Here is a 14,210-nt window from a genome sequence, read left to right on the forward strand (position 1 = left end):
TTTGGGCAAACAACACAACATAATATATGCGATCCAAATTTCTCGAATGAACGTATCCCCTGTGATAATAAAAATCTACTATTGTCTGAAGACGCATGATATAGTCACTTGTCCTTATTGTCAGCGATCTTGTTGTGTCTTCCTCCGTAGCAGTGATTTCTTGTACATATTCCATTGGCATTTCACCCTTTTTCGACCATTTCGACATGTCTTTTTATCAGATCCGCAATGATATAGTTAAGATGAATCGTGTGAGAGGAAACGAGACAAAAGTAGGTAGCTGATGTATATAGAATACTACACATAAACTATCATTATCAAAACAATTACACAAGGAAAATCATTTTTGAAGATAACACATATGATACCAAACAAAGTAGCCAATATTGTATTTCCATGTTTTAGTTTAAGTAGAATGTCGATTTCTTTATAGACTTCGGAGAAGTTATCAATTTGATTTTGCATTTCGGTCTCTAGAGATGTCAACCTCTCTAGATATGTGTGTGAAACGAAATTTTCAAGAGGAGAGTCAATCAATAATCTATGTGTTCCTTCTAATACTGAAATATTACATTTACTAACCTCTGCCTCCCCACCATTATATAGAGAGGTTTAAGCTTCAAAATTGAGGGGAAAAACAAATTGAGTAATTTAAATTTCTCAAGAAAAGCTGAATTTGAAGGTTGTTAATTTACAAGGAAAGCTTAAAAAGTGGTGTGACGGAACCCCCGAAACTCTATTCTTATCTTAACATTTTTGAAAGGAGAAGAAGATAACTGGATAACCGTTTGAAAAAGTTGACCTGAAATTTAAAAATGGGTTGATTTATTTTATTTTTTGTATTCAGATTTGCTTTGGACCTATTGCTTAGGGTCTATGTTTGTAAAGTAGTTGATTTTATTGAAATAAAGCTTCACCAATTTAAAAAAATTGTTCCAGTTTCAAAGGAACACTCTGGAATAAAGGATAAGTGGAAACATTACAATGATATTATTAGAAATTTTCGATTATTTAGCATTGTATAAGACAAATAAAAGGGACCATCAATTTTTATCCCAAGAAAGAAAACAACATGTGTCTTTGTTTCGGACTTCAACTACCGCCAAACATACAAATAACCTCAATATATTTATAACTTTCATTTATCACATCGTTTCTCTGTTGACACAAAAGGGTACTATCATGTGGGATAAATCAGATCGTTATCATTTTATCTTCTGCATCATGACCGCGATGATGAATGAATGAGTTAATCATAATTTATGCATCACAATCAAGTGACAGGGAATTGAAATCTCGAAAACTACATGTGACATGAAGAGTGTTGTTTTTCAAAATTGGAGTTTTATCCTATTTTACCATTTTTTAACATTGGAAGCTCGGTAGAGATAATTCTAAAGTGACTTTTCAAGATCTTCAATTGGGTAATGATTCTTAACTCTCTATCTCCATTTCTCACTAATTATTTCATGATTTTGTTAAGTAATCACTGTTTTTGAATTCAAACTTCAGAAATTCCCGTAAGAACTTGATGTTTATGAAAAATTGTGATTTAAGATTGATTTCAACTTGTTTTTGGATGTGATTTTTACCAATGAGTTTTAAAATTTCTAGGTAACATGAGTACATGATTCTATATAAATTTTCATATTTAATCATAGTTCTAGAGAAAGACTTTTGGGTCGATTTGAATCGATTATCAAAATTAATGATATGTGTGTTGTTGTTCTTTAGGGTAGAAGCGGATTTCAGAAGAGTGAGTGAAGAAGAGAGTTAATTGGAAGTAGCCTGCCTTTATTATGAGGGAAAAACCCTCTATTTATACAATCAAACTTACATGCTTGGCCAATATAAGTGGCTGACACTACTTTACTAAAGTTTTACACATGGCCTAATTTTCTTTGGCCGACACTAACAAACAAAATACTTTACATATAATGACCTTTACTTTATCTGGCCAATGCTAAAAAACAAAACACTTTATATAATGACCGACAATACTATTACTACTTTACATTGAGTTGAAGACGCAACGAAAGGGAAAGTTTGGGTTCGTAGAATAAAATTTTCAGCCATAAAATTTCAATATGAATTCTACAGATGTGATCTACTGTCCTTACATAGATCAAACCACGAATCTTAAATGGCCCTATGAAAAGTTCTCGACAAATTGTAAAGAAAGTTTTTTTTAATTTTCCCATCTTTTCTAATCCCAAGTCAAAGATGTTTTAACTTCAATTTGAGAAATATATTTCACAAATAACTCAATTTTTTTTTATTTCTACGCTCTCAACTCCTCAACTTAAAAATAAAACTATAAGGAAGAGTAAAAAAATAGGGCTTCAAGGGTCCCAAACAAGTTCATTCTTCAAGATACTTCAATTGTTCTTCCAAGTATTTAAGACTATGTATAGTGATGGACTAAGTTCGTCCTTACGCCCTAAATCTAAATTCAGTCACTAACGTTAAATCTAGTGTTCTACTCAAAGTTTTATGATTTTCTCTGAAATTGAATTATATTTTAATTCCAAATTTAATATGTTAATTATGAGATTTTGAAATTTTATGTATTGATATCCTTGAATTGTAGTTCATCCTATATTTCGCATGAACACTAGTTGATGAGATTTTTTATTGAAAGACTTTGTGCATTTACTTTCATGCATTGATTTTGAAAACTCAAAGTGAGTTCAAAAGTATTTTGAAGTACTTTTTGAGAAGAGTGTAAGAAAATACAAATTGTTCCCAAAGTACTATTTTCACACAGAGAAAATAACTATTATTTTTAAGAAGCACGTAAATAAATTTCAAAAGTATTTTAACCAGATAAAAGAAGCTCAGTTACCCCCTTAAAGAAGGATATATTTATTTATATTGAAAATAAATGAAATATGTGAATTGTAAGACTTATGATATCAAATTTTATGAAGTTTTCACAAAAAAGCATGATGCATAGTTTCAAAGTAAAATATCCCCTTTTAAATACACATTTTTACATGGTTGTCATACTTAGTGCATTCTCTGACATTATTCTTCTTCACCTTTTCACAAAAAGTGTATGTTATGGATGCTTAAAGGATGTCTTTAAGGTGAAGGGCTTGATATGTTTTTCCCAAGCTTAAGGAAAAGGAATCCTTAATTCAAAGATTTCCTAAGTCAAGTTTTTACAAGTCATGTAATAGTTTAGTTTATGATTTTATGTTATAAGGGTCGTGTCCCTAATGTACTCTAATGATGTTAAGTCTAAGATGACAAAGAGACTTAGGAGTCGTTTGGTAGGATGTATTAATTAAAATAGTCCTTGGATAAAAATTTAATTCATCCAATACAATGTTTGGTAGCAGATTTCAACTCTAACCCACCTAATATATGGATAACTTAATTCACCATATGTGTGTTAGGTAGTGGAGCCTGATTAATTTTAGGTTTTCCTATTTATTTTCTATTTTAGGTTTTTCTATTTATTCTCTATTTTAGGTTTTCTGATTTATTCTCTGTAACCAAAAATACTCTGATTTATTAATATAAATATACCTCACCGCCGAGGAAGTTTACTCACGGGGTGTTACCACGAAATATTGGGTTTTCTCTTTCTCTCTCTAGATCTCTCATCTCTTTCTCTTGAAAGTTCTTGTGTTCTTCATTTATCTAGTGTGCGTGCGTGAATTCGATCCTAACAACTGGTATCAGAGCTAAGGAGATTCAACACGATCACAGAAGATGGATAGTTCGAAGCTTGGAATCGAGAAGTTTGATGGATCCGATTTCAGTTTCTGGAAGATGCAGATCGAAGATTATCTGTACTAGAAAGATCTTCACGAACCGTTGACCGGGGTGAAACTGGAATCCATGACGGAGGAGAAGTGGAAACTCAAGGATCGCCAGGCTCTAGGGTTCATTCGGTTGACTTTGTTAAGAAACGTGACGTTCAACATCGTGAAGGAGAAGACTACATCCGGTTTGTTGAAGGCACTATCAAACATGTATGAAAAACCATTGGCTATGAACAAGGTATATTTGATGCGTAGATTGTTCAATTTACAAATGTCTGAAATTGGATCCGTTTCTGATCATATAAACGAGTTCAATATAATTGTGAGTCAACTCAATTCTGTGGATATTAATTTCGAAGATGAAATTAAGGCGTTGATTTTGATGTCATCTCTGCCCGAGTCTTGGGATACTGTTGTTGCTGCGATAAGCAGTTCCCGTGGATTTGAGAAAATGAAGTTTGATGAAATCCGTGATGTTGTTCTTAGTGAAAGTATTCACAAACGAGAAGTGGGAGATTCATCGGGCAGTGCTCTCAGCGTTGATCGAAGGGGGAGAAGTAAGACGAAAGGCTAAAATCAACATGGTCAATCAAAATCAAAGAATCGAGGAAAATCCCTGAACAGATCAAACGTGACTTGTTGGAACTATGGAGAAAAAGGGCACTTTCGGACGAACTGTACAAAGCCAAAGAAGAAACAGAATCAGAAATTTAGAGATGACAATGATTCTGTAAATTCAGCAGAGGACATTGGGGATGCTCTAATCCTTAGTGTGAACAGTCTGGTTGAATCATGGATTTTGGATTCTGGTGCATCTTTCCATTCGTCTCCAAGCAAGGAGTTGTTCTAAAATTTCAAATCTGGAAATTTTGGAAAAGTATATCTTGCTGACAATAAAGCCTTAGAGATTGAAGGAAAGGGGGATATTTGCATAATGACCACCTCGGGAAACCACTGGACATTGGAGGATTTCAGATATATTTCTGGGATCAAGAAAAATCTGATCTCTGTTGGTCATTTGGATAACACGGGATATGCAGCAGAGTTTGGAAAAAGTTCGTGGAAGATCGTGAAAGGTGCTATGGTAGTAGCTCGTGGCACCAAATCTGGAACCTTGTACACCACTGCAGGGTGTATAAACATGGCCGCTGTTGCTGAAGGTGCTTCTGGTTCATGTCTGTGGCACAACAGACTTGGACACATGAGTACTAAAGGAATGAAGATGCTGGTTGCAAAAGGAGCATTAGAGGGTCTGAAGTCTGTTGATATGGGTCTTTGCGAGAGCTGTGTTATGGGCAAACAGAAAAGAGTAAGCTTCACAAAGACTCCTAGAGAGCCAATGAAAGTGCGGTTGGAAATGGTCCATACGGATGTTTGGGGACCATCTCCAGTATCATCACTTGGAGGATCCAGATTCTATGTTACCTTCATTGATGATTTCAGCAGGAAGGTACGGGTTTACTTCTTGAAGCATAAGTTAGATGTGTTTGCAACTTTCAAGAAGTGGAAAGCTGAAGTTGAGAATCAGAGCGGTTTGAAAGTCAAATGCCTAAGGTCTGACAATGGAGGAGAGTATGACAAATTAGAGTTCAAGGCATTCTGTGCAGCTGAGGGAATCAGATTGATGAGAACGGTTCCTGGTAAGGCAAGGCAGAATGGAATTGCTGAGAGGATGAACAGAACATTGAATGAGCGTGCAAGGAGTATGAGGATACATTGTGGGCTGCCCAAAACACTTTGGGCGGATGCTGTGAGCACAGTTGCATACTTGATCAACAGGGGACCATCAGTTCCTTTAGAGTTCAAGATTCCAGAGGAGGTGTGGACAGGAAAAGAACTCAAGTACTCACACTTGAGGACTTTTGGTTGCACTGCTTATGTTCATGTTGATCCAGAAAAGAGAGACAACCTTGATGCCAAGGCTGTGAAGTGTTACTTCATAGGCTATGGTTCTGATTTGTTTGGTTACAGGTTTTGGGATGACAAGAACAGAAAGATCCTGAGACATTGTGACATGACATTTGATGAGTCTGTCCTGTACAAGGATAGAGAGTAGAAGGTTCTAGAGATTACAAAGCAAGTGGGAGTTGAGGTTGAGTTGGAGAAGAGTAACCCCAGAGATGTCGAAGCAAATACTCAACCAATTCCTACTGAAGAATCTTAAGTAGAGCAAGTTACACCTGAGCAGGTGTTAAGGAGATCATCCAGATCCATCAGAGCACCAGATAGGTATTCACCTTCATTACACTATCTATTGCTGACTGATGAGGGGGAACCAGAGTCTTTTGATGAGGCCCTACAGGTGGAGGATTCGATCAAGTGGGAGCAAGCTATGGAAGATGAGATGAGGTCACTTGAGAAGAACGACACATGGGTGTTGACTGAGTTACCTGCAGGGAAGAGAGCTTTGCTGAACAAGTGGGTGTTCAGAATCAAGACTGAACCAGATGGCAAAAGAAGTTCAAGGCTCGTTTAGTGATTAAAGGATATTCACAAAGGAAAGGTATTGATTATGCTAAAATATTCTCTCCTGTTATGAAGTTAACGTCTATTCGAATTTTGTTGAGTGTTGTTGCATCGGAGAATTTGCATCTAGAGCAAATGGATGTAAAAACAGCGTTTTTACATGGAGATCTGGACAAAGAGATCTATATGCAGCAACCGGAAGGATTTGTGGTTCCAGGCAAGGAACACATGGTGTGCAATCTCACCAGGAGCTTGTATGGATTGAAGCAAGCACCAAGGCAGTGGTATAAGAAGTTTGACTCCTTCATAACCAAGAGTGGATTCTGCAAAGCTGAAAAGGATCCTTGTTGTTACTTCAAGAAATACACAGATTCATATGTCTTTCTACTCTTGTTTGTGGATGATATGTTGATTGCAGGATCTAGTACGAGGGAGATTAACAATCTGAAGACAAGGTTGTCTGCAGCATTTGAGATGAAAGATTTGGGTCCAGCAAAACAGATTTTGGGGATGAAGATTTCTCGGGATAGATCTGCTGGCACTTTAAATCTATCTCAGGAGTTGCACATTGAGAAGGTGTTGAGCAGATTCAGGGTTAATGATGCTAAACCCAGGACTACTCCATTGGTAAATCACTTTAAATTGTCAAAGGAGCAGTCACCCAAGACTACCGAGGAGTGTGATCACATGGCACTTGTTCCATATGCTTCAGCAGTTGGTAGTTTGATGTATGTTATGGTTTGCACTAGACCTGATATAGCACATGCAGTGGGAGTTGTTAGTAGGTACATGGTGAACCCTGGGAAAGAGCATTGGGAAGCTGTGAAGTGGCTTTTGAGATATCTGAGAGGTACATCCAGTACTTCACTTTGTGGCAAAGACAAGGTGACTCTACAGGGTTTTGTGGATGCTGATCTTGGTGGGGATGTTGACTCGAGCAAGAGTACATCCGGGTACATTTACACCATTGGTGGAACAACAGTGAGTTAGATGTCCAGACTTCAGAAGTCTGTTTCTCTTTCATCTACTGAAGCTGAGTATGTGGCAATAGCTGAAGCTGGGAAAGAGATGATATGGCTGGTAGATTATCTTGAGGAATTAGGCAAGAAGTAGAGCGAGAAGATTCTTTACTCAAATAGCTAGAGTGTCATACAGTTGGTGAAAAATCCAGTCTATCATTCGAAGACAAAGCACATCAGAAGGCGATACCATTTCACTCGCAGGGCAGTGGAGCATGGTGATATGTGCTTGGAGAAGATAGAGGGTGTAAAGAACCCGACAGACATGTTGACGAAATGTGTTGATGTTGGGAAACTGAGGTTATGTAAAACCTCGGTTGGTCTTCTGTAGTTGTTGCTACAGATGTTGCGGTGCGGTAAAGATGTTGATGATGAAGAGATTTTTTTTTGAGAATGTATTTTTTGGATGACTGAGTCAGTCTCCAAGTGGGAGAATTGTTAGGTAGCGGAGCCTGATTAATTTTAGGTTTTCCTATTTATTATCTATTTTAGGTTTTCCTATTTATTCTCTATTTTAGGTTTTCTGATTTATTCTCTGTAACCAAAAATACTCTGATTTATTAATATAAATATACCTCACCGCCGTGAAAGTTTACTCACGGGGTGTTACCACGAAATATTGTGTTTTCTCTTTCTCTCTCATCTCTTTCTCTTGAAAGTTCTTGTGTTCTTCATTCATCTAGTGTGTGTGCGTGAATTCGATCCTAACAATGTGGTCTTATCTAATACCAAGGATACCTAGGGATTACTAATACCATGTTTCATAAACCTTGAATAAAGCAACAAAATGACTGAACTGCCTCTCAATTTCTTTATACTGTACTCAACTGCCCAAGAGAATTCGGTTGACTTTTTCAAAAACATTACAAATAAATGTTGCCAATGCGGATGTAATAAACTGAAAACTGATTATTAATTTGTTATTATAATTTAACCCTGTATGTTGATAAATAGAGTTACATATAATTACCATTTAAGTAATTTAATTGTGTAAATAATTTATATATTATTAATTCATAGATCTTAAACTCTTAATCATTAATTGACAATCTTGTAAAAATATAATTAACCTAGATAATTTGCCACATTGATCCTTTTACTATTTTTACTTTGATTACATATTCTTTTTTTGATGGTTAATAGAAATTAAACATATACTGCAAATCAATTATTCAATAACCATTTTATTTTACATTTTTTTTCACAATTAATATGTCCATAATGTTATACATAAAATAAAAAATCACATAATAGTTCAAAGGTATAATTGAAAATAAGCCTTTTGTAGAGTCTTAAGCCACAAACAAGATTGTATTGGAAATAATGAAAGAAACACTTGATAAAAAATAGTCCCTAATCCTTGCATTGTTAATTCTTACATTACTAATTTCTGCATTATCACTCTTCCTACCAAAGGACGTCTTAGAGTCTAACTATGTACTTATATATATATAATGGAAATGATGTCCTAACATATGATGTGCTATGAAAATTTTAAATTTTCAGCTAAATTTACCTATGACAATGCGATGAATGATAACTATGGGCTTATATAAGATCATCAAGAGGAAAAGTACGCCATGTTACTTCTAGGGGTGCTCCCCGATCGTGACAACGCAATTGAGATGCTTGAGAGATATTTGAATGCCACGTAAACTAAAAAGGTACACCAAATTACAAAAAATAAATTCATAATAGAATTTTAATTAAGTTAATCTGTGTGTGTCTGAAATTTCGATTATAATCTACTTTCTCTCAAAATATTGACATTTTGAAGGAGAAATAGTGTGTGATTAAAAAAAAATAAAAATGGTTCCATTTGAACCCGAAGAAGCGGCTATATATTCGTATCAGTTTTAAGTGGAATGAAAATCCTCTTTCACCTTCTTCAACCTCCTGCGAATCTATGGTATCTCTGATACAGAGGTCTGGATTTATGCGTATATACAGTATACATCATTGAAAATCAGATCAAACGACTATGAGGAGCGTTTCAACTTCACTCTGCAGTTGTTTCTCCATTCTCATACTTGTTCTAGCCCCAATCTCATTCGCTCAGGGATACATGTAAGTCCTCTTACCATCACTATCCGATTTTACCTTACTTTTTTTTTGAAAAAATTTAGATCCCTATGTGAGTTTTAAGGGCTCTTGGCTAGAGTAGTGATATAGATAACATTAAGAGGGTTCGAAATAATAGTGATTGGGAATTGAACTGAAATTTGAATGCCCTAAACGACTGACCCAATATATTGTTGGATTTAACTTTAATACTGAGTTTGTTGTTGTTGCTATGTAGATCCCTATGTGAATTTTGCAATATATCGTTGGATTTATCTTTAACACATAAATTTGACCTTTTAGTATACAAATCCATGCTTATTATGGATAGTTTACGTATACGCTATAAGGATTTCCGTTGCAGAGTGTAGAATTTGTATACCTTTTCCAAGTTACCTGAAATTGTTCTTTAAATAATTGCAGAATGTAAATATGTTATAAAAGCTGAAATTTATAATGTTATAGGATGGATATAAAAGTTTTGCAAGTCGGACAGGAGCTAATGAAGGAAACTCTTCCATTACAATCCGGATCGAGACTATATGAACTGCAAGGGTTGAATTCCAATAAGTGGTATGAAGTGAAGATCTCATATCCTGCTTCTGTATGTACATTTGCATTCTTCCCTATTACTAGATTTCTATACCTATTGGTAGTTAAAGCTTAAACCTTTACTTTTTCAACTTATAACAGATACCAGCTACTTTTACTCTACAACTAAGTAAAGGAAGTTCAGGGCTAAATGTTGGTAGGAAGTTACTGAATACTGAAAAGATTATTTTTCAGGCGGACAACAGTCTTCAATTGCTTGGTGACGAGGTTTGGTTATGTCTGCATGATATATAATGATTGTCATCTATTCTTTTGCTCATTTTTACCTCTGAAGAGGCACTGATAATGAAATTTTTCACAGGGAAAAATGTTTGTCCTGGTAAATGTGGAGCCTGAGGGAATTGTTGCAATACCTGGGGTAAAGGAGAGAGAGCACATCATATATAATATAGGTAAACATTTCCCCTTAATTGAGATAGTTCAGAGTTCCATCTAACATATTTAATCGTCTTCTCACATGCCAATATAGTAATTATGTTACCCGAGTTGTCATCATTTAGAAGTGAATTGGCAATTGTAATTTTCAGGCACACCTTAACCTCCTTTTTATCCCCAGAAAAAAAGAGTGGGAAGGTAGTAAGAATATTCACCTATGACTTGTATGTTTGAGTAACTTGCCATAAAAAATGAAAAAAAAAGAAAGATAAATACTATAACTGAACGCCTGCTAATAAATTGGAATTCACAAAATTAAAGGCGTATTCGCAAACACTCTTTGATCTAGGAAGCATATTTATGTTAAACAGAAAGATGTCAAAGTATGAAATGTTGAAATTTATCTAGGCTGTCAGTTAGCTTTACAAATACACCACGTCATAACAACAACAATTCCCAATGTCGAGCAATTTGGGGTCGGCTGTATGAATTGTCCATATTGCTTCAAGTGTCAAGTCCTTTAGATCTCTAAAACTTTGTGAGCTCCTTGAGTAGCTAGGAGTTTTTTGCATACACTGTCCCTGAGGGTGTAGCAATGATTAATGAATTGGGTTGAAAATCTTTGGTCTCAGGTTCAAAACCCACAGAGGCAAAAACACTAGGTGATTTTTTTCCTATTTGTCCAAAACGAAATAATGTCAATCAAGTAGAACAATTTTAGTTTCTGATTTAGATGAAAAAGTTATAATTTATATTTTTTGGGGCTGGTTTTCATACGGTACTAGATTCCTGACTTCTTCTTCCTTACGATTAGATTTTCATTCAGACTGTTTTCTAACAAGTAATGTATCAGTTTGCCAACTATATTTGTTGTCTAGTGCTGTCCTATTAAAGACAGTGTCTACAGTTGATGCCCTTGTATCTTAGCACAGACAGTAAAGCACCACCTATACGGGGTGATGCGTGTAACCTTTGTGAATTTACACCATTCTATCCAAAACATCCCTAGATATGCTTTCTCAAGTTCATCCTAGATGATATCTAACTGTTCTATAAAAACATAAACAATCAAATAAAAAGAATACTAGGCGTTATTTATCGATAGATTAAGAATGCCTGGCATAATGTCCATGTAAAATTTCACCGTAATCTTAGAATGAGAGTTTAGTTATGCATGTACATGAAAGAACAATACATTTTTAAGCCAAAACTCATAGAAAAGAGAAGGAAAGATAAATCCCCGATGAAGTCTCTAGTCTCCTCTCCAGTAGCTCGCAAGACATCAGAATGAGTGCCCCGGAAACAAGCCCAAACTATGTATAGCTTATGCGCAGAAAAGGAAAAGATAGAATAACGCTTGAGCTCTCGCTCAACATATCAAGTGCACTGTGCTGAAGAAATCTTTTTTCCCAGTGCGACTTTGTATGCGCTTGAGTACTACATTAATCTTTCATGTTCTAATATGTTGCATTTGGGTAGTTTGATTTTCTTTTTAATTCATAGTGTCCTGCTGTCTAGGACAATTTTACGACGATTTGCAGTAAGCCATCTTGATGCATTGAGCTTAATGCGATGCGGTGCGCTGTTTCACCTTTCTCCCTCTTGGGTGTCCCGTTTTCCTCCTCTTCTTGTCTTTATGGATTTAATCTTTAGTTTCTTTGCTCTGTGCTTGAGATCTTGAGCTTCATTGCACATAACAGTGGAAAATCATTCCTCGTACCAATTGCACCCACCTTCAAACAAACACACTTAGGCAGTTCAAACTTCAAAGCAATAAAATATCACTCAAGGCATTCAATTCAAATAAAGAGAATTGTGTTAAATGTTCGAAACATCTCTGGGTCATCAATTGTGTTCGTCGTTGTGATGATAGGGATTACAAATGTAGGCTAAAAAGTGGCTTGTAGGCTGTAGCTATAATATCTGAAGACGAATGAGGTCCTTTGGTTTGTTCCAACCCATTTACGGAGTGTAGCTTTGACTTCTGTATTATCTTGACCAGTATCTCGTTAAACTGTGTCCCTCTTTTCTTTGATGTTGAAATATTGTAATAACTATTGTGGAGCATTAGTCAATAGAAAACTTCTTAGCTCAATTGCGTATCTGCTTTTCTATACTGGTCTATCTACAATATGATCTTACCTGCAATTGTAAAATTTTGATTTGTGAAGTTTTGGAGAGCTTGTGGATTTCCTGTTCCTTTTCCCTTTGATGTTAGGACCATTAAAATGACTGTTTTCATGTAGAATATGGTCAAATGAACAGATTTTTTGATGATTATGACCCCTGTTTCGTGATATGCTTGCTGTCCAACAGCCTTGTCTCTGAAGCTTTTGGGCAGCTGTGGCCTGTGTATTTGTTAGTATCTTCAACTGTTACTCTTTCACAGTGTCTTGCTAATATTATGTGCATTTCCATGGCAGTATGTGATGAGCTACTATTTGGCATCCCTCATCAAGCATGGTATGTCGTAGTGCTGGTGGTGCTCTGCTTAGCACTGGCACTTGTAATCCCGTCATTTCTTCCATCCTATCTTCTACCAAGGAATCAAGGGTTAGATGCTGCTGATCATGGTATTTCTAAGGACTCTTGATCATGTTTTGGTATGTCACCTGTGACGTAACATACATTCAGCAATGGTAGTAGTAGATCTTGAAGCTCAAGTATTTAGAAAACTTTCTAACTGGTGTAAGGTAGTTTTGTTAATTGCAAATGATTAAGATCTACGTCATTACTCAATGCAACTCTCAAAACCCTATCTCTTTATGTACTCTTTTCCCTTCTCTTGGCTGTAAACACGGAGTTAGTTTGTGCTGTCATTTTTCTAGCTTGAATGAAGTATCAGCTTGCAAAATTATCATGTGATATTGTTCAAGTGAATTAACATCTACTAGCCCCTGTTCATAAATGTGCCCCTTGTTATTAGCGGAAAGGAATCCTATTTCAGAACCAGGAGAAGCATCAAGATACATGTGATACACCTTACTTTTCCCATACTGTTATCTTTCTCGAGGTAAAACCAGGAACCTTTTCTCCATTTTAGACCATAATTCACTTTCTCCATGTTTTCCTTCTTCCCCGCCAATTGTTTGATCATGAATGCTCATAAAACTAAAGGCTCATGCCAAGCTTCCCATCACCCCTCATGTCAGACCACCCAAGAAGATGATGCCTATGTATTTTCATGTGTCCTTTGGGTCCCCCCCACTTCATCACAAAAAATACTATATAATGCAAGACTTTCCTAGTCCTTTGCATTCATTCTCAGTTCCTTCCTAAAAAGTATAACAACCTCTATTGTTATAAGTTTTAGCCATGTCTGATCAGCAGAAAGAACTCCGTGGATCACCACCAAATTACGAAGCCTTGAGGCTCGTGGCAGCAGGAACACTTGGTGCTGCTTTGTTAGGCTTGTCCAGTCTTATCTTTGCAGGGACAGTTATATTTATGATCCTTGCAGCCCCATTCCTTGTCGTGTTCAGCCCAATTCTTGTTCCAGCTGCGATGATTCTCGTCTTGAGCACTGCTGGTTTCTTGTTTTCTGGTGGGAGTGGCATAGGGGGATTAGCTGCAATATTGTGGTTGTGTAGGAAAGCTCGTGGGCAACTCCCTTATGCTGCAGGCCAACTTGATTTTGCTAGAATGAGGATTGCAAGCAAAGCTTGGGATATGAAGGAAAGAGCTAAAGAGGGTGAACAATTTGTGCAGAACAAGGCCCACGAAAATACTGAAGCCTAACAATATGAAATGTTATTGAAGTGCAATTTGTGTTACCTTATCTTAAGACACTGAGTAATATCCTAATAATATAAAGTGGGAAAAGAGAATGTCTTGTTCCTACTGATCTTGATCCTTGTTAAAACTGCGTTCATATGATTTTTACGTGTTGTTTCATAATATATTG

The 14,210-nt window shown here is 36.1% G+C and overlaps 2 protein-coding genes across 2 annotated transcripts; both read left to right on the forward strand.

Moving 5' to 3' along the window:
• Positions 1-9,026: 9,026 nt before the first annotated feature.
• On the forward strand, positions 9,027-13,160 carry LOC101244793 (uncharacterized). The gene is made up of 5 exons (XM_004245086.4): positions 9,027-9,325; positions 9,785-9,923; positions 10,013-10,138; positions 10,233-10,323; positions 12,730-13,160. Exons 1-5 carry the CDS (start codon positions 9,240-9,242, stop codon positions 12,897-12,899), a joined length of 612 nt encoding a protein of 203 aa, XP_004245134.1. The 5' UTR covers positions 9,027-9,239; the 3' UTR covers positions 12,900-13,160.
• A 461-nt stretch (positions 13,161-13,621) lies between these two features.
• Positions 13,622-14,044, forward strand: LOC101245571 (oleosin Ara h 15.0101-like). Its single transcript, XM_004245335.1, has one exon. The coding sequence runs from the start codon at positions 13,622-13,624 to the stop codon at positions 14,042-14,044; it is 423 nt and encodes a 140-aa protein (XP_004245383.1).
• Positions 14,045-14,210: the final 166 nt, after the last annotated feature.

This window comes from Solanum lycopersicum, chromosome 8 (assembly GCF_036512215.1).
Source record: "Solanum lycopersicum chromosome 8, SLM_r2.1".
Classification (NCBI taxonomy): Eukaryota; Viridiplantae; Streptophyta; class Magnoliopsida; order Solanales; family Solanaceae; genus Solanum; species Solanum lycopersicum.

What these genes read in the sequence shown, in the direction of transcription:
- LOC101244793 (XM_004245086.4), top strand. Translation starts at nt 9,240, where the DNA reads ATGAGGAGCGTTTCAACTTCACTCTGCAGTTGTTTCTCCATTCTCATA. An exon ending in TCATTCGCTCAGGGATACAT is followed by an intron (nt 9,326 to 9,784) that starts GTAAGTCCTCTT and finishes ATAATGTTATAG; the next exon opens with GATGGATATAAAAGTTTTGC. An exon ending in AGATCTCATATCCTGCTTCT is followed by an intron (nt 9,924 to 10,012) that starts GTATGTACATTT and finishes AACTTATAACAG; the next exon opens with ATACCAGCTACTTTTACTCT.
- LOC101245571 (XM_004245335.1), top strand. Translation starts at nt 13,622, where the DNA reads ATGTCTGATCAGCAGAAAGAACTCCGTGGATCACCACCAAATTACGAA.